A 24,007-nucleotide genomic window follows, 5' to 3' on the forward strand; every position below is an offset into this window, starting at 1 on the left:
GTAACCATAGGACATTTAACTTTACTTCGTTATGTTTAGTATGTTAGTAAAGTAAAACGTTTTGTCAAAGTATTTAGAAATGTTTAGAGTCCTATCAACAAATTGCCTCATTTCCCATAAACTGACCTTTCTTCACTTTACTCAACCACTCAGTATGTGTATATGTACTTATCTGCTTAATCAATACTTATGTATATATTTTTCCATTTTTGAGTGTAATTAGTAATTCGTTAGAACTTCAAACACTTATTTACGTAATTGTTTTTAATTAGTAAGTATTTGTGTAAGTGTATGTGCTTGGATTTTCTGTCTGCAATTATTACAAGACTCATTTGTTTTAATAATAGATATATTTAGATATAGATAGATATTTTGTATTCTACTTAAACTACTATGGAGTTATAAATGCCTTTAAACAAATACTCAAGTAAACTTAAGACTAAATTAATGTATTTTATATTCTTTTCTATTTTTTCATCCGTTTCCTAACCAATTTTACTTATTCATTACATTTCCTTTGCTACTAATCGTATATTTACAACCAATTGTTATTCTTCTAATTAGAACAATAATAGTACTTAGTAGTTGTTCAATACTACTAAATGCTTATATACATAATTAAATATTTTAGCATATTAATACAATAACTATAAATTTATACAGTTAGTGGCAAATACAAAGTGTTTTGTATGGGGAAGGAGTTTTGAAAAACTGAAATCGGAAATTTTAAAAAATTAGCTTAAAAATAAGATTTTAAAAATTTTCTGCCAAAAAAGATACAATTAAGAAATAGTGTATCAAAAACTCTTCCAGTTTTAACTCACTAGTGCAAACATGATCAAATATTTGCCTCGAAAATTTATAATATTATTAAAACAATTTACAATTCTATATTAAGATTGATCACTTTCCTTCGCAGTGGAAATGTGCTAAAATAATAATGATAGAGACCAATTAGACTGCTATCCACATTTTCTAGAATTTTAGAAAAAATATGGAATGGAGTTGAAGAAAGAATTTAGCCTTGTCGTATCCCTGCATTTTTCTCGTTCGATTTATATCGAGCTTTCTCAGAGATCGCACTATACGAGTTGGGATCTCTTCAAACGAGTTCAAGAAAAATGCAGGGATACGACAAGGCTCTATTCTTTCTTCAACTCCATTCCGTAGTTTTATAGTTCCTATCTATTTTTATGCATATAACAGCAAGATTTACTATTCTGTTACAGATCAAGCCTGTCGGAGGCAATGAGGCAAAACTTGAATGATTCCCTTAATCGGGACCTTCTGACAATCTCTGAATGGGGTCGTGCGAATATGGTCGCTTTCAACGCTCGAAAGACTCAGTGTTGCATGTTGAAACAAGGCCGAACGACAGACCATGTCGCTTCATCTGTATTTATTTGTGGTGTATTGTGGAAGCAGACGCTTTTGATGTTCTTGGCATTTGAAAAAGTCTGGGATTTCTGAAACGGTGTAGTAATTACTTCACCCCATCTGATCTCCTCATTATTTACACCACCTATACCGACCAAAAAGATAATATAACTCCTATGTATGAGGCGGTGCTTCAAAGTCTATTTTGTAGCTTCTCGACCGCGTAAAGGGCGAAGGTGATTATTGGTGACGATGGAGCACTGTCCCAATGTGGGCTGCGTTTCACTGTTCTATCTGTACTATAATGGAATGTGTTTGGATGAAATTAGGGAATTTGTTCCTGGTACCTGCAGATTTTTATTTAATACAATTTTTTATCAAGAACACAACTCTTTGTGGTCAATTGGCAAGTTGATTTCACAACAAACTACACACATTAGCCGTACTGTAAGTATGCTTCCCGCTGAAGTGTTTCCAGTCATTTTCAATGTAGGAAAGTTTAAATCGAATGTCTACAAACACTAAACCCCCTTTCCTCCCTCCCATAACCTATTTTCCTAGGTCCAACAAAATGCTTTGAATGGGTAGGAGTCATACCCTGAGTGCTGGTCCAAGAGAGAGACATCTTTTTTGTGCTCTTCTCTTTTAACAAGAGCCCAATATCTCTCCACTGGCCTTAACTCCAGGCAGTTTGGAGAATTTGCCTCTCTTGGTACAAATACCACATTATTGTTCTTTTACCACTCAAGAACTTGCTTAGTGACAGGATGCCAAATCAGGCCAAAAATAAGTGTACACATTAGGAAATCTTATGAATGGAAGCATCCTATTTTGTGAACATTCCTTGATGTAAATTTCGGTATTTATAAAGGCCTTTGTCCGTCCGTCTGGCTGTCCATGTAAACCTTGTGCGCAGAGTACAGGTCGCAATTTTGGAGATATTTCGACGAAATTTGGTACATATTATTTCTTTGGACCAAGGACCAAGCCTATTGAAACTTGCCGAAATCGGTCCATTATTTCACCCAGCGCCCATACAAATGTTCTTCCGAAATTGGACTTTATCGGTCATAAATGTTTAATTATACCCTACACCACCATAGTGGGGAGGGTATTATATAATATTGGTCTAACACCCACCTTAAATTATACCGATCGACTTAGAATCACTTTCTGAGTCGATTAAACGATGTCCGTCCGTCTGGTCGGCTGGCTGGCTGTCCATGTAAACCTTGTGCGCAGAGTACAGGTCGCAATTTTGAAGATATTTCGATCAAGTTTGGTACATGTTATTTTTTCGGCCCAAGGACCAAGCCAATTGATACCGGCTGAAATCGGTCCATTATTTCACCTAGCCCCCATACAAATGTCCTTCCGAAATTGGACTTTATCGGTCATAAATGTTTAATTTATAAATGTATCTCCACAAATTGCGCTCCAAATAAGTTTTATATATACAAAATTCATGTCACCAAATTTTGTTACGATCGGTCCATAATTAGTCATAGCTCCCATATAGACCCGCTTCCGAAAATCACTTTAACGTGCATAAATCGCTTAAAAATTTTGGTATACACACAAAAATCAACATAGTTAACTTTAATATGGACATAAATCACACGACCTAATTTCATGGCGATAGGTCCATAATTGGTCATAGCTCCCATATAAGGCCCAATTCCGAAAATCACTCAAAAATATAATTATTGAAATTTTAAAATAAAATTTTTGTTTGCTCTTTTACTTAGTGTAGGGCTTGACCGACCATACTTTCTTACTTGTTTAATAAATAAAAATGTTAATTATAATATGTTAAATGCAACCATATCAGTCCTATTATTTATTTCACACCCTATTTCAAGAGTTAATTTATATCAAAAAAATTATAAATTATCTTGCCAAACTATTTGATTTTTGATCCTTGAATTATCCTAGATTAGGATATATAAATCAGACAGAATACAATACGTTCGAATTGATCTCAGCTTAAACTATATAAAAATTCTTGCAATACTAACATTTAATATGAAATTTTTGTTTAACATTTTTCATTTAAAATAAACTTTAAACTACAGCTGCTCATGTTGTAACTCTTGCAAATAAAATTACATTTGGGCAGAGATTTTATTTGATTGTCACCAATTGTATTTATTTAATCATCATGCTATAATTTAATATGTTGTTTATATATGAATGTGTTACTAAGAATATTCAAATGTACGATTATTTGTACATTTCCTTGCAACATAAATTTAAATAATTCTAGTCTTGTATGCTTGACTTTGATTAATATACAATTTAAGGACAAACACGTATATAAGGGTAGTTCAAAAAGAAAATTGACAGCCTTGCTGTTACTAATCGAAATGAATAATGAACTGAAAGGTATAATAAGAAATTTTATGAGCCTCTACATTTGTAGGAATTTCTCTAAAAGCGTTCCTGCCTATGCTAACGATTTTGTGATAAGGATAGCATTTAGGTACCATCATATCTCAACAATATAAAAAGGAGCTAGTAGACTTTGGTTGCCTCATAAGGACTTCTGCATGAGTTGTTATAATGAGGAAGAGGATGATTGTATTTATCTTTGTTTCTGTCACTACCCATTAACAGATCAAAGTACTAAGTTTCTGGGACATCTTCCTTCTTCGGCAGTATTTCTGAACAATCGAAATTTAAATACTTTGATGCCTATATCAAGAATAGTAATAGGTCTAGATCGCGCCACATATTCATCTCAATACCGTCGACTGGAACTTCTTCTTTCCTTTTCAATTTTTTTCACTGAAGTAAAGAGACTGAAAATAACGGGTTCACTTTCATTTCAATGGTAAATTCTCATTCGCAGCCATTTAAAAATTATTTTTTGTGATATATCACTGAGAGAGTGATTTATTCAAGAGCATTTTAGGTTTGGGGTTGAGAGAAACAGAAAAGAAACAAATACAAATAATCTGGATGAGTGATTTATAATTTATTTTTTTGTGACTTTTATTTGCGAACATAGAAAATAAATCGCTAATTAATTTGATGCAAATCAACGCTTACATATATAAAATCTATCAAAATATTAATAACAAATTAAAAAAACATTCTCATTTCTGTTACACAGACTTCATTACTTCACATTTATCATATTCTTTCCATAATTTGTTAAAAATTACTAATAATAGGTTATTGTATGTAAATAAAAGAGAAGGTAACAGTTATTAAAAACAAGAACAAATGACTTATTTATCTCACATCAAACCATTAAAAACCAACAAAAACGAATAAAGGTCATACTAAATCATTTAAATTAAAATCATTTTATAACTTTTAGTTGCAGTGATTTATTTTTATCACAAAAATATAAATCACAATTTGTGTTTTTTGGTATATGGACGAGTTATTTTCGATCTCTGGAGGAAATGATAGTCTGGTGCTAACGCTAATGGATGAAATGAAATTCTCATTCTAACAGTAATTTCATGCATTACTAGTAGTATTAGTAAGTGATTTATGGATCAGTCAATTTCAGATTATTTTTTTGGAATTTTTGGAATTACTTGTCCAATTCAAAATCGATGTCGCACATTGGTTGAAAAGTGGCCGAAATTCATTTTTTCCATGTTCGCCGATTTGGATAATTTTTTGGTAGTTTGTTGTCAGATATCTGTGTATTATGATTTCGAAATATTAGGTTGATATATATAAGTTCATATATGTTCGCTTGTTTACAATGGCATTCAAATTTACTGTATATTCAATATTTTGGTACAATCACAGTAAACTCATCATTTGACTTTGTTGTATATTTTCGTAAATGACAATTGTCATAGATGAGATTTTCAGTAAAAAAAGCTGGAAAAAGTACCATATAAAAAATTTCGTAGAACAAAATATAAAAAACATCAAAATTTCTATGTTCATCAACTTCAGTGGACTGCATTTTTTTAGCGCAGGTTTTTTCGATTATTTTGAAATTTATACATAAAATTAAAAATCTTATGATGCGATATAATATAATTTCGTTCAAGCTATTTGTCTATTTTTCAAAAATATTTATAACTTTTGACAATTAAAAATTCATGGAATATGACATATGAAATATGACAAAAAAATAATTTTTATAGAATTTTGCATAGATACAAATTTTTCGAATTGAAATAAAATTGTTATTTATGAATAGTTTTTAATGAAATTTCATAGTTATGTAAAATTTTCCATTTAAAATGGAAAACTAAAAACGAATTTTGAAATTTATTATCAGCAATCCCGCAATTCGCAAACAATTTTTGAAAAATCCCAAAAATGGAAATTTTTAGTTTTTTGGCTATAATATCCATACCAGGGTCTGAGTTATCGGAACTCTTTACAAAATAATTAAAAGCATATTGAGCCATCTAAAATCGGTTACTATATTTTGATATCGAATATGCGATTTGAGAATTTTTGCCCTAAATTTTAATTTTACATAAAAAAATAGGTGTTTTTTGAATGGACCTGGTCCCCTCGGTAAGAAAATTTTTTAATGTTTTTTTCAATTATAATATTTTACGAAAACATAGCTTTCAGAAAGTATAAAGTCCTTATACATCCTTTTAGAATTTTTTTGCGATAACTTAAAAAGAAAAAAAGTTATTTTTTTCCAAAAAAAAATTTGCGAAAAATAGGCTTTTTAAATTTTTTAAATTAAACTGCATATAACTTTGGACTTATTTTTAAACACTTATTTTTCTATTTGACACATACATATGTTGTTAGTCTAATGAAGGAAAACTGGAGAAAATCGGAAAATATTTGGATACGCTGTTATCAAAAAACTGGAGTAGGTTGGGTAAAACTGTTAAAAATTAAATTTTCAAATGCGAATATCTTCTAAGCTAAAATAGATAAGTGATAGCTACGACTAAGTCTTTTGTAGCGCTCGATGAAAAGATTTTATGTGTGTATTTTTTTTTGAAATTGGAACACAAACGAAGAAATAGGATCGTTTTAAAAATGTAACATACCCAAGGTGTCCTACATTGAGGACCTTTGGTCGCGCCCCTGGTGGGCTCATGAGGTCCACATTCAGAACTTAAACTCCACAACACTTCTTCTTTGCGCATGTGAAATTTCATTCAAACCAATCTCACCATTTAGAAGTTACAGATTTATTTCCCTCTTTTTTTCTGTACCAATATGTGGCGCTTACGATAAAATTCGTTTACTGTAAAATGTAAACATTGACTTACGATAAAATCTTACCCCCTATAATTTTGAAGTTATTAACAATTTTGATATTCTGAGAACGCTAAAACATCAGTCGGTCCATACAATTTTAATTTTTGCAATAAAACAAATTTTTTGAAAATGTCGCTTACGATAATTTGGCGCTAAGGGCTCGATATGGCTGGTATTACATGCCTATAACTGTGCATAAGATTCTGGTGCATGGTAGCAAAATTATAGCAGAAGCTATTCTGCCAATAGGTGTGTTTCTATCTAAAGGCCCTTATTCAATGATTTCATTTTTATTTTTTACATATTAATTGATTATTTGTATCAGGTATGCTGTCCGAGGAAGCTCAGGAAGCGAGGAATAAAGACTATAGAGCCTAAAGATTACATCATTCGCGAAGAATTGGACGTGTAGCCACTAAAGAAAACATAATGGATAATCTTTTTTTGTCTTCAGACCCATTTATAAATAGATTTCGTTCAAAGCTGCAAATCAAACAAGTAAGAAAGTATGGTCGGTCAAGCCCGACCATATAATACCCTACACCAAGTAAATGATTAAAAATATTTTTCTTTTAAAATATCAATAATTTATATTCGTGAGTGATTTTCGGAAGTGGGCCTTATATGGGAGCTATGACCAATTATGGACCGATCACCATAAAATTAGGTCGTGTGATTTATGTCTATATTAAAGTTAACTATATTGAATTTTGTGTGTATACCAACATTTTTAAGCGATTTATGCACGTTAAAGTGATTTTCGGAAGCGGGTCTATATGGGAGCTATGACTAATTATGGACCGATCGTAACAAAAATTTGGTGACATGAATTTTGTATATATAAAACTTATTTGGAGCGAAATTTGTGTATATACATAGATAAATTAAACATTTATGACCGATAAAGTCCAATTTCGAGGGGACATTTGTATGGGGGGCTAGGTGAAATAATGGACCGATTTCAGCCAGTTTCAGTAGGCTTGGTCCTTGGGCCGAAAAAGTAATATGTACCAAATTTGATCGAAATATCTTCAAAATTGCGACCTGTACCCTGCGCACAAGGATTACATGGACAGCAGCCAGCCAGCCGGCCAGCCAACCAGACGGACGGACGGACATCGTTTAATCGACTCAGAAAGTAATTCTAAGTCGATCGGTATACTTTAAGGTGTACTTAAGTGTTAGACTAATATTTTTGGGCGTTACAAACATCTGCACAAACGCATAATACCCTCCCCACTATGGTGGTGTAGGGTATAAAAATGGGAGTACGATAATGATGTTAAAAAATTATTAAAAGACTATGCTTAAATTACTTATTCATGTTTTTTCTATTTGTTTTTTATATGGGAGATGGGCGTAAAAGTGGGCGGGTCAGGTATATATTCTACAATTATAATATTTATTTTTTGTGAAAATTGAGTTGATGCTTTAAAAATCAAGGGAGTTATGCCACTTTTTCAATACAAGTTGTATGGGAAGTGGGCGGATATTTTTAAAATTTCACACAAATTATTCTGAGTGTTTAGAAATGCTATGTGCCAAAAAACAATGCCGTAGGTCAAAATTAAATTTTCACTTTGTATGGGAGGATCATTTTGATTTTTCCAATTTTTTCTTGATTCAAACAAATAATGAATATGTGCCAAGTTTCATTGTCCTTCGACAACTTCTTCTATTTTTAGCCGCGCGTTCTATGAACTTTGTTTGAAAAATATTTATGACATACAACATACAACGCTACGACATCGATTGTGAATTTTGCAACTAGATAAATGTAGATCCTTTTTTATAGTAAAGCTCTCCAACGGCTAATGCTAGAAGACAAACTTTGAGAAATGGTAGCTTAAAATTTAGTAAAGTTTCCTTGCACAATGGGCCACCCTAACATTTCTACATACAAACATACATACAATCTTAAAGGCACACATTTATAAATGTTATATGTAAATGACTACAATTTGTTGCGGCTGTTGCTTTTCACTTCAACTAACTATTCTTCCGTCTGCTGTTGTAGTCGTCCTGTTGACATATGAATAAAAGTAAATCATAAATACTAACTAAAGGTATACAATTTATACTTGTACTTATTCTTGGATGTGTGGTACGTGCCGGTGTTGAATGTGAACGGGTACCCAGTAGCTCTGGAGAATGCCTCTAACTTCACTTTGGACTTTAAAAGTCCCTTGTCTAAATTAATAGTTAATTTAGCATGTGTGTTTCTTATCGATTTTTCGATATAATTTTTTCGAAAAGTCTATATTTCGGAAACAGTCAACAGAACTGCAGGGCACCTAGATGTGCGTGTTTCTATTTAATTGTACACGGATAAAGATAAAGTATTGAAGATAATACGGCTATATGTTTTACTCGTACAGGTGTTTAAGATATGAACAGAAAATAAATTACTATATTATATCCAGTTGTTTCGTTTAATTTTCTTTTCTATATCCGGTAAGAACAAAATAAATTATGATTATTAAATGTCTGACCGTATTAAATGATAAAGTTTAGTCGAAAAGCTGTAAATACACATAAATATATTGTATAGCTAAAAGGAGCTACAAAATTAAATTGAAGTGTGTTTTTAAAACACTTGCTAAGAATAAGATGAACATTTGGGCAAATTATTATTAGTTTAATTAAATCCAAACAAAATAATCCAAGATTAGTTAGAGCCATGGTGACTTCAAAATTAATATATAAAGGAATAGCAATTGTGACAGGAACTGTCAAAAATAGCTAATACGATTAATTAATTTTTATATTTTCAAGTGGGTGTAACTACTCCTTGTTAATAATTGTTACATATTGTCTTAGTAAGATATAAATTAGGATGGCATTTATTTTGTACTTTTTGTTAAAAATCGGATAACGTTTAGAAGTTTTAAATTTTATTTGAATTTTCAAAATAAAAAAAAAAAATAAAAAATTTTCAATTAAAAATAAAGTTTGTATTTCATTTACACATGGAAGTTTAAAGGCCATATTCATGATCAATTTTTAAATTTATTACAGGTTTATAAAACAAATTTTGTATGGAAATTCTGTTTTATAAACCTGTAATAAATATAAAAATTGATTATGAATAAGGGGGTAAATATTTAATATTCTGACATCGGTAAAAAAAAAAAAACATCAAATTTGAGGTATATCTCAAATCCAATAACTGGGGATTCAAAATGCACTTACTAACGATTACACCTATTGTGAGTTCGCACAAGGTCCAATTTGAAATTTTCGGATTACGAGGAGATTTTGTTTTTGGTCACAAATTTTCTATTTAGTTTATTGAAATCTACAGAATTTAAAATAAAGAATTCCACCCTCCCCAGAATGAACCAATAAGAAGGGATTTTTGAAATTCTTTCATTTAGGGAGTAAAAGAGATATCTTCAATACTAATAAAGATACAAAAAAAAAACTTAAAATTGCATGTTACTCTATTTAAAAAAAAGGTGAAAGGTGTTTGGAAAAGGGGTAAAATCAGTTTTAGGTACTTTTTGGCGCCCTATGTATTAAACCAATAAACAAATATTAAATCGTATTCGTTACTTATCAAAAAATGATGAATACGAATTTGGTAATTTTTGGGTTATGTTTTTCTATAAATTGACCTAGACATACGAATATTTTATTATGATCTTCCACAACGAAACATAAATTTATTTGAATAAAATTTTAAATTTTTTTAAATTTAATGGGATAAAAACGGTACCAAAAAGTAGGTAACGGGAAAATACATTTTATTTGAAATTTTTAAGACAATTTTTCAACATTGATTCCTGGATTCATATAAAAATTAAGTAACATAGTGTTTTTGGAACTGGAGTGCCAAGGTGTAAATTGGACCACATGCGGGTAAACAGATTGGTACTTTTTTTTTAAATATATTTTTTTTCTTGAGCACATTAATACATATTTTAATCGAATTAGGTACTTTTTCGTTCTTCTAATGGTACTACTTAAATTTTCTTTAATAATGCACCTAGAAATATGAAGACTTTATGTTACTTTTTTTATTCTAATGGTACTTTTTGAATACATTTATAATAATGAACCTGAAATCATGAAATTTGGCACATATGATCCTGAATGAGTTAGAATCCGCAAAAGGTGTATTTAGTGGCACTTTTTCTTCTTCTAATGGTACTTTTTTAATTTTTTTTAATATGAAATTAATTTTTTTTTTCGAATGGTACTTTTTGTATTTTCTTTACCAATGAACATGATATAAAGCTTATATGACCCTAAGCTAAAAGAAATCTACAAGTGGAGACATTATGTTACTTTTTCTTCATTCTAACGGTACTTTTTTAAATTTCTATAATACCGAGATATAGAAACATACAATTAATTATGTATGGTCATAAATGAGTTAGAATTCAGGGGTTAGACTTTATGGTACTTTTTCTTTATTCGAATAGTACTTTTTGTGTCTTCTTCACCAATGATCCTAGAAACGTGAAATATAGCTATTACTACCCCTAACGATTGGAAATCCACATGGTACCTTTTCTCTATTATAATGGTACTTTTTGAATTTTTTGAAAGCGCATATGGTGAGTGAAAATTCAAGAAGATATTTCATGGTACTTTTTTGTATAAAAATTAAATTAAGTATTATTCAGATGGAATAGAACGATTAAATATTTTGAAAATTATGTACAAACGTTCTTTGCTAATTAAATAATAAAAGTTAAGATATTCTATGCTACATAAATAACACATTATTTAATTTTACATTGATATACTTTTATTTTAATATCAAAATATATGCTAAGGAGCCTTCGCTGGAGCACAGATCAGGCAGAATTTGACCGATAGCACGGGTTATGTTGGCCTTGAGGAGCGGCTGCTGTTGTTTGTGGCTTATTCGCATAGACTTGCGACTTAAGAAAACTCTACTGGAACGCTATAACCCTCAATGATGAATTGACAAAACAAACTGAATAAATGACAGTCAATTCGACAGATGTAGCTTCCACAATACGCCGATATTAACTGTCAAAGTTCGTATTTAAACATCTATATGCAAATTAAATATAAATTTATTTAATTTTTTTTAAATTTAATTTTTAAAATTTGTTGGCAATTGTTGCTACAATTCTGTTCATTTGTTGTTAATCTGATTAAAATGAAAAAAAATTATTAAATATTTTCAACAAAACCTAAAATGGTCCTACAAAAAGTTGGCCAAACAATCAAAGGTCTGTCTTCAAACTAATTCCAATGTTATTAAACAGTATCGGGAGAACTTCTCCATTGATAGAAAACATGTAGAAGGAATGGTCCACATGATGTTTCAAAGGCCAATAAATAGAAAGCATTTTCAACACATCCGGCAGAACAGCAGACCGGTTAGCTCTGTATTCGGACTATTTGGTACAAAAATTTAAAGCCAGTGCAGATCTCAAAAAGTTCCTGACAGGAACTCTCTAAAATTAAAGTCAAATTGTATACAAAAAATATATCTGCTGCATAATGGATGACGAAACATACGTATGGAAAACTTTTCGCAGCTTCCGGGTCAATATTTTTATGTTGTTGATGCTCGAGGAAAGTTCTTGGCATGGCAAGCAATATGCAGTTGCGGCTAAAGAAGCCAAACATTTGTTACAAAGGGTTCTATAAATACCGAAATTTACATCAAGGATAAGATGTGTGCATTTATTTTTGGACTGATTTGGCGTCCTGTCAATATGGGAAGCAAGGTGTTGAGTGGTGCAAGAATAATAATGTGGTATTTGTACCAAGAGAGGCAAATCCTCCTAATTGCCTGGAGATAAGGCCAGTGGAGAGATATTGGGCTCTTGTTAAAAGAGAATTGAAGAGCACAAAAGAGGTGTTCAAAAGCGTGGTAGATTTTTAACGGATATGGACTACCTGTTCGAATAAAGCACAGTGGTTTAGAAAAGTTTTTTTTTTTTTTAAATAATTCGGTATCTCGGGAACTATTAGATATGTTGTTACGAATTTTCACATGACTGGAGCTGAGGTGCTTTGGAGTTTATTTACGTTTGTTTAGCTTCCTAGCGCTAAAAAGGGTCAGTATGTAACCCCTGAAATTTGGTCACCTCAATTTTTTATTTTTTTTTAAATCGCCAAAATTCCATTTATGATCCGAATGAGCTGAAATAAATATAAATAGTCCTTAAGAAGGCGAACATGAATTTCGTATATATGAAACATATTTGGAGCGAAATTTGTGTGAATACATATATAAATTAAACATTTATGACCAATAAAGTCCAATTTCGGAAAGACATTTGTATGGGGGCTAGGTGAAATAATAAACCGATTTCAACCAGTTTCAACAGGGTTGAACAAACTACATGTACCAAATTTTATCGAAATATCTTCAAAATTGCGACCTGTACTTTGCGCACAACGTTTACATGGAGAGACATCCAGCCAAACGGACGGACGGACATCGTTTAATCGACTCAGAAAGTGATTATAAGTCTATCGGTATAATTTAAGGTGGGTGCTAGACTAATATTTTTGTGCGTTACAAACATCTGCACAAACGCATTATACCCTCCCCACTATGGTGGTGTAGGGTATAAAAATTCAAACTCGTGGTGATCACATTTGAGGTCGAAAACAGCTCAGCTTCAACCATGTCAAATTTCGAAACAATATATGCAATAGTTCCCGAGCTACAGAATAATTTCCAAAAAAAAACTGTTCTAAACCACTGTGCAAATTAAAACTGTAAGTTTAGTGGTTTGATTTTGATTAGCATAAGTATATGTATGTTAAGATTTGTTCGATCTCAATTCTTACATCTAAATTTAAAATAAAATATGCATCCTCTAATCTCTGTCCGATTTTGCTTAAGTTGTCAGCATTTGGTATTTAGATGTTCTCCGTCCTTCGAAGAAATAGAAATAAGTACAGCCCTACTACTGAAAGAATATATATTTATAGTTTGTTAACAAAGAGATTGGAAATTTTATGGTCATATTAATAATTTAGTAAATTAATCACTTTGTTTAGCCAAACAGAAAGGAAAGCTGCCAGTGATTTTCTTTTATAATTTGCTAATTTCCTAAGAATGTGGGAGTATTTATTTATGCTAAAATATTAAATTAAAACACTTTGATTTATAACTTTCTCTTTAACAATTCGTCTTTTCTATTCTTTAAGATAATTTTTATATATTTTTTTAAATTTTATTGTTTAATTTAACTTTGCTTTTTTTTAGTTTTTTGTTCGTTTTAAAACTTAAATCCTTAATAACTAGTGTCTTAATCGTATTGTTCTATTCTATACGTTGTGGTTGTTGGTTTTGTTTTTTTATTATTAATATTAACAGCATCATTCATTTTTAACTATCGTCGTATGGACATGGTGTTTGTGGGAAATTGTGGTTTGTTGGAGGCAGAAAAGAAACGTTTACACGTTAAACGCCAGAAGGCAGCCCGAAAGTCAACACTATAAAATGCATAAATGAAGGGATTAATGGCACTATTGAACCAGCCCAGCCATGTCAGTACCTTGGCCAACGTGCTGCTAACCTGATCCTCGTCCAGGAATGGTGTTATTAAATAGTTGATAAAAAATGGCAACCAACAGGCAATGAAGCCACCCACAACAATACTCAGAGTCTGTGTGGTCTTGGTTTCCTTTTTCAACGATGATATACGATTTGACAGTGATTTGGTGGTGTAGTGATGTGTGTGCTGGTGATGATGTGAACGCAGCTGGGGTGTATGAGGTCTCAGTATGGAGGAACCACTGCCAGTTACTATGGAATCGGGTGTTAAAGTATTGCCGGGTGAGGTGGCGACGGTGTTGGTGGTGGTGGTGGCGTTGATGTTGGGTGAAGCTGTATTTAAATAGTGCTGATGACGCATGCTGTGCGTACGCATATGTTTATTGGGATGTGCATGCTGTTGATAATGTGAATGCTGCTGCTGCTGATGATGTTGTGTAGTGGGTGTAAATGTCCAAGGATTTTCCATACCCATAGCCACTGTGGCTGTTGCCGTAGCCGCACCCGTGCTAGTCGTACTCGTCATGGTGGTTATGACGGAGGAGGCAGTGGGTGTACGTTTCAATGAGGCTGGTCTTTTCATCTCGTAACAACCATTTTTGTCCGTCGGTGAGTTGGCTGCCTGCTGCTGCAGCACCAGCAATGTATGGCATTGTGTTGTATTGGCAATTTCATTGTCGGAAGCCATAATTTCTTGTAAATCTTTGGCCAATGTTTGATTTGATAGAGTTCTGGCGGCTTGTTGTTTCTTTTGTCCAGAGCTTAAATCAAATTCTGATAAATCCGGATCCAATTCATTGTCAATATCTGCTGCCGTATAACGTTTGAACTTCTGTGGGAGAGAAGAGCAAGAAATACCAAGAAAATGTAATAAAGGAAATTGATTTAGTAGAGTTATTAACGAGGTAGAATTTATCAGTAGGTTTTTTTTTTAAGAATAATAGCAATTCAATGGGACTTGTGTTATATAGACAATAAGCTTAGTTAATTTTAATGGGGTTTATTGTGTTTAGAAATTAATGAATTTTATGAAGAGCAGAATTTCCATATTGCAGTTTCTGAATTCTAGTGAAAACGAATTAATGGATAACTATTTAGCAAACCATTTGTTTGTTTTTTAACCGGTTAACCGAAAACCCGGTTAATTTAAAATGTTTAGATTACACCTCGGTTTACAACTCGGTTTACCGGTTTATAAAATGTTGCACTAAAATTTGTTGAATATTTCTATTAATTTAATGGAAACTGAAAGTTTGCTAAATGATTTTTAATTTTTTTTAATGTGCAAATTTGTCAGTAAAATTTTTGTTGAAATATTTTTAGCTGAATGTATTTTGGTCATATAATTTGACTGAAATAATATTGGTGAGACATTGTCATGTTTCACTCATGTTTGTTTGGTGAAACGGATTTGAGAAAGAATTTCTCGGTGAAATTCAATTCACTGAAATTGTGTTTTTTATTGTAAAAAAAAATTATTGTAACAAAAACAAAACACATGTATAATTTACATTTTTGTTAAAATGAGCGAATTCACTTAATTGTGAATAAATTCGAAAAAAATCAATAGATTTTTATGATCAATATCTCATTTTGTTCCTATTACATGTGGCTTTGCGATAAAGCAATATTTTTTTTCCTTTTTCGATTTTTCATGATTTTTTTTAAAACAAAAAAAATTGCTATTTTCACCTAAAAAATATATTTTTTGCTTCAATTTGTTATTATAACTCCGAAACTACTGAGCCGATTAAAACGCAATATTTAACCTTCGCTTTACCAATACCCACCCGGGTGACCTCTCGGTTTTTGTTAGCTTAATATTTTTTTTCATTTTGTTTCGATTTAAATAAAATTTAGACTCACTGAATAAATTTTAGAGTTCTATATAATATAATAAAAACATTTTAAACTTTTTATAAGGTTTTTTAGATTTTTTAAAATTTTGTTCGTCGGATATATGTATAGAAGTGCACCCGGGTGGGTATTGGTAAACCATGTACATAAAAACCTTTGGTAAAGCGAAGGTTAAGAGAAAATTTATATAGCATGGGGAAAATATTTTCAAAATTCAATCATTCGGAAGAAGAACATTAACTACTCTATTCTATGTACATATATCAAACAATAAACTAATATTTTGTGAAAATGAGCGAATTCACTTAATTGTGAATAAAATCGAAAAAAATCAATCGATTTTTATGAACAATAACTTATTTTGTTCCTATTATATGTGGCTTTGCGATAATTCCGTTTTCGATTTTTCATGAGTTTTTTAAAACAAAAAATTGGTAATTTTCACATAAAAAATATATTTTTTGCTTCAATTTGTTATTATAACTCCGATTAAAACGCGTTATGTAAACTTAAATTTTTCTAAGTTTATTTTGATAATATCGGACTACCCATTTTTGAGTTACAATTAATTATGCAGAGAATTGTCTGAAAAAATTCACAAATTTATTTAACAATGTTTTTAAAAAAAAAACCTCTCCATAGAATTTAAAATTTGGTCCATATTTGTACTATTGGTACTACAATAAATCAAAATTGTGTAGTGGTTTAAAAAGCCTCTAAAATTTGTTTGATTTTGTTGCCCTGTGTTATGGATGCTTATTACAAAATATTTTATACAGAACAATCCTATTTATGGGGTCGTAAGGGTGCGGACATGGCGAGTGATCACCATCTTCTAGTCGCAGACATGCGTATTAAGCTTGAGGCTATTCGAGATACCGGCAATAGAGGAAACATGCCACCTATGGACATAAATAGGCTGAAGGATGCAGAAGTTGCTGCTGCATATTCCGAAGGTTTGAGAAATGCTGTTGGATCTTGTCAAGAAGGTGAGCTAAGTGCTTGTCGGAAGAAAAGCAGATGGCTGGACAAAATCAGCAAGGACGCACAAATCGCAGCAGATAGATAGATAGATAGATATAGATCTCTCAGGAAACTCACGAATGGTCATACGACATCGCAAAGGCCCCTAAGAGGTGCGAACGGCGAACTTGCGACGGCAGAAGAGCAACAGGTTGAAGTATGGGCGGATCACAATAGCCGACTGCTTTCGAGGAATTTTCGTCGTTTACGAACGGAATGCGTATGTGAGTCTCACGTGGATGACCCATACATCGTTTCCGCATGTCCCACCATTGAGGAGATCGCGAAATTAATTAGCGTCTCAAAGGAAACAAATCCCCAGGTGTTGATGGAATATCTGCTGAGCTCCTGAAATCCGACCCACATACGAGTTCTGAAATAATACTGCCAATCATTCGTATATTCTGGGTGATAATAAATATACAAAAAAAGGGCGATCTCACGGATCCTAACAATTGGCGCGGCATTACTCTACTATGCGTGATTAATAAGATGATAGCCCAGATAATTGCCAAAAGGATTTCAGACAGGGTAACAGAAACTCTAAGGCAGGAACAAGTACACAGAGAAAACAGATTCGTGATAGCAACCGAATTTGTTGCCAATCGAATGATTCTACCTTAGTAACCGAATTATACAGTTGTGACTACAAAATTTTGGAAGGGGTAACAAAAGTTAGGTTGCTTCAACCGAAATTGTTCTTTGTTAACTGACTTTCTGTTGATAGAACTGAAAAATTCTATGTGTGCAACCGAATCATTCGATTGGAAACAAATTCGGTTGCTATCACGAATCTGTTTTCTCTGTGCAGGATTCAGACCTGCACAGATGTTGTCGACAATCGACAACATAAATAGCCTACGTCTTATTGTGAAACAATCTATAGAGTGGCGCCGAGAAGGCCTTCGATAAACTAAACCACGATGTGATTTGGAGTTCATTGGCCTGTAGGAGAATACCTCTCAAACTTATGCGCCTTATGAAAAGCTTATACTGTAATGCCTCTTGTAGGATAAAACATGGCAAATTGCTGAGTGAAACTGTGAGAGCTTCCACTTCTATTTAATATGGTTCTATATAGGCAGGGGCATATTGCGGGGATTGCAGGGTCGCATAAATGATCTTAATTATGCAGACGACATTTGTCTACTGGCTCACAGCTACTCAGATCTCGCGGAGAACATACGAAGCGTAACACTGGCAGCGAAATAAGGAGGGTTTGAAAATAAATGTCATGAAGACGAAAACTTTATATATAAATTCAACCTCCCGGGATTGATTTGCAATAGGTATAAGCGAAATAGAAGAAGTCAGTCAATTCTGCTATCTTGGGAGCATTATATCTACGTACGGGGGATCGGATGAGCACATCGACAATCGCTTGCAGAAGGCACGTCAAACATTTGATCGCCTAAAACCAATTTGGAGATCACCGTCTTTATTTCTGCGTACGAAAATAGCAATCTTCAATGCAAATGTAAAATATACCCTTTTGAACGGCTGCGAAACTTGGAACGCTGCCACTCGTGATATGCGGAAAATTAAAGTATTCGAGAATTCTGGCCGAGAACCATATCTAATCAAACGCTCTGGGAAAAAACAGGCCAACAAATCCTATGGATTGAGCTAAGGAGACGAAAATGGCGATGGATCGGCCACACTCTTAGAAGGCAGCCTAACGATATCACTAGAAATGCTATAGACTAGACCCGCAAGGGAACAGAAGAAGGGGACGCCCAGCTAACACATGGAGAATGGTGATTAAAGCCGAAGTAAATAGCAGTGGCAAGAGTTGGGGACAAGTGAAGGCGTTAGCACAAAATAAAGAGATGTTCAAACATTTCATTGAGGCCCTATGCTCCTTGTAGGAACGACGGGAACTTATATATAATCTTATTTTTGGAACATTCTTTTCATAAAGTTCTCATTATTTTTTAAGTTATTTTGTAAGTAAAGTTTCTGTTGTCTGTTTAAGTAAACATTCCGGAGACCCCAAATAATCTTCATCCATGATTGATACATCAATATATCCGCTATATTCTTTTTTAGTTTTCAACAAATTTTTGTCACCAAACATTTTTTAATATTTCTCTTAAAGTTTCTCTTTAAGTATAAACTTCATCAAACTAAGTTTATTTAAGGTTCAGCACAACCGAATACTATTACTTGTATTCATTAAGATAATTTTCAGTTTACTCCAACATATAACTATTTCAGTTATGTTAAAAACGTGCCTCCTACCAAGTCTTTATCATTCCTCCTTAACCACAAACAACATCATTATTAAGAATTATTATAGATATTTTAATAATACTTATTCTACTATATTCTAAGTTAATATGTACAATGATTTCTCTTCACTTACCTTATTATGGACACTTATATCGGTCATATTATCATGTCTGTTTGCTATAACACAGGAAATTCTTGCATAGACATAAATCATGACGGCCATTGGTATGAAGAAGGAGCCCATTGCTGAAAATATCACATAACCTTCGTTCTGATTGTAACGACATTCATTTAAATCTCTACGTCCTGGCTCGTACCTAAAGCACCAACAAGAAAATAAGCATGAACAACATTAAATTCATAGATAAATGTACAAAATTACAAGGATATCTATCGATAAATGAAAGGATTATATATGAAACAACTCTATAGATATAAATGTGTTTCACAATCTAAAAGAGTAAAAGATTTATATCAAGCAACAAATATTGATTTAGCTGCTTTCTACGAAAAAGGACAAATTTTATTATGGCGAAAATATAAGAATCCAAAAAAAAAACACAAAATGGTTATTTGCAAACCTTGGTTTGCCAAAAGAACAAATTGAATTTTAGAAAATCAACAAGACAAGACTGCAAAAAAAAGAAAACGAAACCCAATATGAATATAAGGTTGAACTTAAACCTTCAATTTGTCAGCATCTATGGCATTTGTGTAGCCAACATGTTGGAGAATGTTTTGCAAATTTTATGCAAATAAATTTCCTTTATTTATTTATAATATTTGTATTAAGGGATGAAAAATGCTTTATTTATTTACAATTATGCAAAGGATGTAAATGTCTGCTAAGCAAAGGAACAAACCAGAATTTTATTATGGCAGGAAAAGCAAAATACTTACACATGTGAAAGAATGTTTAAAAGGGTTAGTACAAATAAATTTAAAGATGTTTTTCAGGAATTTGTATTTATGTAATGGCATATAAATAGTTTTTATTTAAATGTCTCCAGTGAGATTTAAATTGCATTTTCAAGTTATAATAATAACCCACGTATAGGCCTAAGGCAGTTCGGGATTGGTTAAGAAATAACTACTTTTAGGTTTTATTTAATTTTATTGTATATCGAATATTTTTTTGTTGATTTAAATGATAAAATCTGAAATGTGGGCAGTGAAATGTTTGCACGAATTTTAAATTAAGAAATAATTTCTGCGTATTTGTTTAAATTGTTGATTCTGGATTATATGTAAGCAGACACATTCGTAGAATCGATTCATTGTTAATCAGAGATGGGAGGTGGGTGTTCTGACTAACCACGGAAACCATATATTGTGTAAAATAGCTACAGAGCCAAGGTTAGACCTTGGCACAAAAGAAGGTCACTTGGTAAACTTTGTTGTATTATCTATATTACAAACGAGAAGGAAAGAAGTAAGCTAAAGAGGGATTTGAAAATAATTGAAAGTTCGTAACAAAAAAGTGGATTTCCCCTAGTAGGCGGCCACCATTTAAATCACTACAATATAAGCATTATACCAATTATCATCATCATGGTCATAATTTTTGCCTTATTTTGGATATTAAGAAGAACGTTCCAAATCTCATTAAAGTATTTGCAAGCTACCGTTGCGCTCCCTCGTATAGATAGGGTATATTAAGTATTTTTGTTGAAAGATAAGGATCTTTCAAGGTGAATCTTGAATATCTATATAAATTAAAATCAAATGAAGTTCGCTGGTAATTGCATCACTTGAGAATGGCTGAACCGGTTTGGACATTTTTTACAACTTAGGTTTTAAAGGAAACAAAAATTTACCACGCCCACTTTTTTTGATTTATTTAAAATCGGAAAACGTCTGCAATAATACGGCTAATTTGAATTCTTAAATTTTCGTAGTAATCCACGCCCACTTAAACGTCGGGTAATTTTATCCGATGGATTGTTCCATATTCGCCACTACTCTCCAAAACATTCAAAGCACATATGAACGTTGACTATAGCACAGTACGATACTCAATATTAGACACGAACCGGATGATATACGTCTATATTTTATTTTAATATTTCATTCGAAAAAAATATAACAAAATCCGTTGTGAAAAGCAACGAAGAAGACTTTTTTTATAAACAAGTAAAATGGTATAGTCGGGCAAGCCCGACCTTATGATACCCTACAATGGGTATATGATTATAAAGAGTTTTCTTTTGATATGAAACTTATTTGTGTTGAATCTTTTTCGGTAGTGGGCCTTATATGGGAGCTAAGACTAATTATGGACCAATCGTTTTAAAATTTGGTGGGATCAATTGCGAATATATGAAACATATTTGTGTTGAATTTTGTTTGGATACTGACATATTTCAGAGATGTATGTATATTAATGACATTTTCGAGAATGTTGCTTATATGGGAGCTATGGAATATTGCTGACCGATCGTCACGAAATTTAATCGTGAGAATTCGGCTTACATAAAACTTAATTGGTTTGAATATGTTTATAATGAGAGCTTAACTATTTTCAAATAGGCCAATTGTATGGGGGCTAGGATAAATAATGGGCTCATTCTAACCAAATTTAACAGCCTTTGTCCTTGGGGCAATATAAAGGTTTGTGCCAAATTTTGTCGAATTATCTTTAAACCTGCGACCTGTAGTTTGATTACAAGGTTCACAAGGATGGACGGACATCGCTTAGTTGACTCAGAAAGTGATCCTGTGCAGATTGTTTTTTTTAAAAGGAATTTATTAGCAATCTTAAAGGATAAATGTTTTAAAGGAAATTTTTGACATCTTTTGATCCTTACAGGATAAAATAAAGATAATACAAAATATTTTACAACTCTTCTTGTTCTTTCGACATACAGTTTGTCATTGTTGGAATAGCAGGAGTATTTTTAAATATTTTTTGAAAAATGTACTTCTTTGAAACTTTGAAGTCCTTAAAAAAGGACACAGGATCACGAAATGAAAAACTGAAAACACAGTTTTTCTCCATTACATTTATAGTTTCAGACGTATATCATCCGGTTCGTGTCTAACGAAATTTTTCTCTATTTGTCGGACGGTGTAGCCATTCCGTGAAATCCATCAAATACATCTGCAAATATGTGACCAAAGGCAGTGACATGGCTGTAATTGGAGTTAGTGCAGAGAATTCAAAAGATGAAGTCACTCGATATCAAATGGGCCCCTATGTTAGCAGTAACGAAGCAATTTGGTGCATTCATGACTGTTCATGACATCTGGAGAATGGTCAAAGAGTACTTTATTGAGGAGAATGTATTAGAAGGAGTTGATTGACAGCTATCTACAATATTGACCAGATTTGTTGAAATGTTCCGGAATGATAAAGTTGCGATTGTTAGAGAGTGACACTCATTAGGAATACACACTCGGAGATTCTGTGCTTTCGTCAAATGCTCATCAAATACGAACATTGATTTCGATAATTATCTCAACATGCTTCCCATCCAAACCGATTGATTTGTGGAGCGAAGACAAATATGACATGTATGATGATATTTTGCTGATCTACAAACAATCAAAGCCGGTTCGATGGTGAGATTATTCTGTTGGCAGGTGATTTTCTAAAACTTAATGCATATTTAAAGTCAAATTGACTGTGAACATAAGAATCGAGTCCCGGTTGATATTTTGACTGGCTGCATTAAATTTCCCGTCGCTTTCTGCCAGTTCACCGAATCAAAATCCGAACATTTTCAATAGAGCTCCCAACACATCCGGTAGAAAAGCAATCCGGCTAGCTCAATACTCGGGCTATTTGGTACGAAAAGTTAAAACCAATGCAGGTTTAAAAACGTACAAGGCTCAACAAGTTTCTGACAGGAACTCTGCTGAAAATTTAGTGGAAATTGAAGTCAAATTTTATACAATAAATATACCTGCTGCATAAAGGATGACGAAACATACGTACACAGAGAAAACAGATTCGTGATAGCAACCGAATTTGTTGCTAATCGAATGATTCTATCTTAGTGACCGAATTTTACAGTTGTGGCTACAATATTTTGGAATGCGTAACTAATGTTTGGTTGCCTCAACTGAAATTCTTCTTTATCAACTGACTTTCTGTTGTTAGAACTGAAAAATGCTATGAGTGCAACCGAATCATTCGATTGGCAACAAATTCGGTTGCTATCTGTGTGTATGAACATTTTTTCGCAGTTTCAGAGTCAATGTTTTTATGTTGCTGATGCTCGAGGTAGATAAAAACATTAATGTAAATTGTAATAATAACTTCAATCAAATAAAAAAAAAATCAAAACTGCAAGTTTCGTGGTTTCATTTTTATTAACATATATGTATGTTAAGATTTTTTCGATCTAATAAACAGCTAACACAAAACATTTTAAAATGTGGCTTTTGAATTTAGCTTAACTTTCAAATCTATTGCTCTGTGGAAATCATCGCGACCTATGATTATTGAAATACTGCATTTATTGCTCATACGTATCGGTGAAAAATCATAAAGTTTAAAAATATGAAAAAATTCGTTACATATTTTCTGCGATTCTCAAAATAATTATCTGTTGCAATTTGTATGAAATTTTTTTTCAAAATAAATTGCATTAATTTCAATTTTAAATTGTAACGAGCTATTCTCTTATATCTCTAGCTACACCTTAGGGAATTTTCTTACATCATTGTTATTATGTATTTTTTTGTTTGCATTTTACCAAAAACTTAATTTTTATGTCAGTGTTAAACTTCGTTACATTATAAAAAATTGTAATTAAAAACTTGTTAATGTAAATAAAGCTAATCATGAATTAGCACAGATTT

The 24,007-nt window shown here is 32.3% G+C and overlaps 1 protein-coding gene across 1 annotated transcript in view; it reads right to left on the reverse strand.

Moving 5' to 3' along the window:
• Positions 1 to 13,816: 13,816 nt before the first annotated feature.
• TyrR (Tyramine receptor) overlaps positions 13,817 to 24,007 on the reverse strand; it is a 114,773-nt gene continuing 104,582 nt past the window's right edge. Inside the window, exons 5-6 of the mRNA XM_065508554.1 lie at positions 19,335 to 19,518; positions 13,817 to 14,921 (exon numbers count right to left, since the gene is read on the reverse strand). Coding sequence (XP_065364626.1) covers positions 13,926 to 14,921; positions 19,335 to 19,518 — 1,180 coding nt within the window. The 3' untranslated portion in view covers positions 13,817 to 13,925. The remainder of the gene's footprint in view (positions 14,922 to 19,334; positions 19,519 to 24,007) is intronic.

The sequence above is a fragment of the Calliphora vicina genome, chromosome 1 (assembly GCF_958450345.1).
Source record: "Calliphora vicina chromosome 1, idCalVici1.1, whole genome shotgun sequence".
Lineage (NCBI taxonomy): Eukaryota > Metazoa > Arthropoda > Insecta > Diptera > Calliphoridae > Calliphora > Calliphora vicina.